Genomic DNA, 2,749 nt, shown 5'->3' with positions numbered 1-2,749 from the left:
TGTGTGTGTGTGTGTGTGTGTGTGTGTGTGTGTTTATATGTATGTGTGTGTGTGTGTGTGTGTGTAAAGGCCTGCAGCCTAGTGGTTAAAGTGTCGCAACACGATAGTGAGCTAGCAATTTCGATTTCCAAAACGGCGTTGTTTTAAGTTTTTTGAGCAAAACGTGCCAGTCTGTCTCAAGGTGGGGAATGTTGGCCAAGCCAGTATGGTGTGGCATCATTCGAAAGCTGAAAAAAAGCAAGGATGCACATTGTGACCAGAGGTGTGTAACAACACCTGATAGTTTTATTTATATATACATGTATGTATGTATGTATGTGATAGTAATTTTTATATAATTGTAAATATTATGTTATTTGCAGCATTAAGTTTTTCTCACTGGTTTCTGTAGCATTAAGTCAGGTTAGGGATCAATCTAATCTTTGTTCCTCTGTATGGTAAGACGAGATGATCACAATCGGAATCTATCAACCTGCCTGAGACCGCACAGGTTCTATGACATATCGAAATCGAACTAAATTCGACGACTGGCACCCATCACATAAAAGCACCCACTACACTCTCGGAGTGGTTGGCGTTAGGAAAGACATCCAGCTGTAGAAACTCTGCTGGATCAGATTGGAGCCTGGTGTAGCCATCTGGTTCACCAGTCCTCAGTCAAATAGTTCAACCCATGCTAGCATGGAAAGCGGATGTTAAACGACGGTGATGATGTTGAATGTTATCTACATTATAATCTACCGTCAATATTCTTTGCTAATTTGTTCCAGACACCAGCTTAATGGTGGTACTGTTATTTATGACATCGTTCGTGCGTTTGTTCTGATTTTAGCTTTAGGGTTTTAGGGTTAGGGTTCGGGTTTGAGAGTTAGGGTTAGGGTTAGGGTTTTAGGGTTAGGGTTAGGGTTAGGGTTAGGGCTATGAGTATTTTTTGTCAAATTTGGTGAAAATCTGTTCAATACACCACCACAAATTTTTCACCAAGTTTGGCAAAAATACTCATAACCCTAACTCTAAACCCGAACCCTAGCCCTAAAACCCTAAATCTAAAACCAGTACAAACGCACGAACAATGTCCTAAACAACAGTACCGCCGATAGTTGTTGACAAACAACGGCACTAATTTTATTCAAAGGAAAAGATCCCATTACACCGCCACAACGTGTTGTTGACAAACCACAGCAGTAATTGTTTTCACCTCAATAAACGTCAGTGATTGGTTGAAATTACCGAAATACGACAACTTTTAACATGAAATAACTTCGAATATAAAATTTTTTCTCTGTTCTATAAAGACAAAATATACAAGTATACGAAGTTTTAAAGTGTTTCGGTAGAAAACACTAAATAAAAAGTGGTGTACGCCAAATCAGAAAGATCCGTCATGGATCAGAAATATCTGTCATAAATCTATTCAATTACATCTAGATTAAGTTGAAAGAATACTTAACAATCCCCTAAAGGACGAACCGTTCGCACCTTGTCACAGGCCGTACACTGTGTCACCGGTCAAGGCAGAGTTAATGAACGACTCCGTCACCCAGCACTATATAACACATATATATTTATTTATCTATGTTATGCATCGGCAGCTGATAAAATTAAGTAGTAGACTGATATATATATCGGAGTTAACACGATCGACTAAAACCTTTGAATGTGGGGTTCCAGCATGGCCGCAGTCCAATGAATGAAATCACTAAAGGAGTAAAATAATGAAAGAACTTACCCGCAACAAAAACGGCAAAAACTACGAATAGTTTCAGCATACTGAAGTACATAAGTTTTTGACAAGGCAAAAGGAATTCAATCTCTCTTTGAAGAGAAGAAAGTAAGTGATGGTGTCATACTTAGATGATAGCATATATATATAGAGAAAGATTGATGGAAATTGTTTGTTCAATAAATGCATTTTAAAATAAAACCCTAAACAAATTTCACTAAATATTTATTTGTCTGAGGATTAAATTTTATTGATTGTAAATATTTACGAATTGCTAATAGGTTTTTCTGTTTGCAATACGTGGTTCAGAGAAACACGATAAATGAAATCTTTTCCTTTTCTTTTTTTAAATATTGTGTCTCGAATATTATTTGGTTGATATTTACACAAGTTTCAGTTTATAAATCAATAGTATACGTATGTTTATTACAAAATATTTCAAAGTTCCAGCAAATAAAACACTCTGCTACGATGAGAACAAAAACAACAGCATGATGCGAACTTGCACGATGGTGTCAACAACACAAGACTTTTTACTCTAACACTGATATTTGAACAACCGAAGTTACGTGTTGTTTGGGATACATAACAACGCCTGTGATAAAATAGGGAAAGAAAAAAACAGAGGTTACATTTTGATCCTTTTTTTAAAACCCTTATATGTTAAATGGATGAGAGTGCCAAAAGATGAGCTGACCATCGAATAATCAGATCTCTCCTTCATCTGACTCTGAGACTTCCAATCCGAAAACCGCAACCCTTTACACGTCTTGACATTTATGCCCTTTCCAGTCCTAAAAAGCGTGCTCAGCTTCAATGCGGAATTCAAGATCAGCTCCCGCCTATCCCAGATTTTCCGATGCTTGACTTCACCCAAGAGGAAATCAACAACCTGTTATGGGGATAATAACAATAATAGAACACCTCTGCCACGTGACGAGTGGTATGTGCTAGTCATTACAAATACTGTGACGTCGGGAAATCGGTGGGATACGGTTATAGATAGTTGTGTTTTACTTGTCTAAC

The 2,749-nt window shown here is 37.4% G+C and overlaps 1 protein-coding gene across 1 annotated transcript in view; it reads right to left on the bottom strand.

Annotated features, from left to right (window-relative positions):
• LOC106880807 (uncharacterized) overlaps positions 1–1,849 on the bottom strand; it is a 56,364-nt gene extending 54,515 nt beyond the window's left edge. The window contains exon 1 of the mRNA XM_052969490.1: positions 1,730–1,849. Coding sequence (XP_052825450.1) covers positions 1,730–1,781 — 52 coding nt within the window. The 5' untranslated portion in view covers positions 1,782–1,849. The remainder of the gene's footprint in view (positions 1–1,729) is intronic.
• Positions 1,850–2,749: the final 900 nt, after the last annotated feature.

Source organism: Octopus bimaculoides, chromosome 7, assembly GCF_001194135.2.
Source record: "Octopus bimaculoides isolate UCB-OBI-ISO-001 chromosome 7, ASM119413v2, whole genome shotgun sequence".
Classification (NCBI taxonomy): domain Eukaryota; kingdom Metazoa; phylum Mollusca; class Cephalopoda; order Octopoda; family Octopodidae; genus Octopus; species Octopus bimaculoides.
The sequence above is the reverse complement of the archived record's forward strand: the minus strand, read 5'-3'. Positions and strand labels throughout refer to the sequence as shown.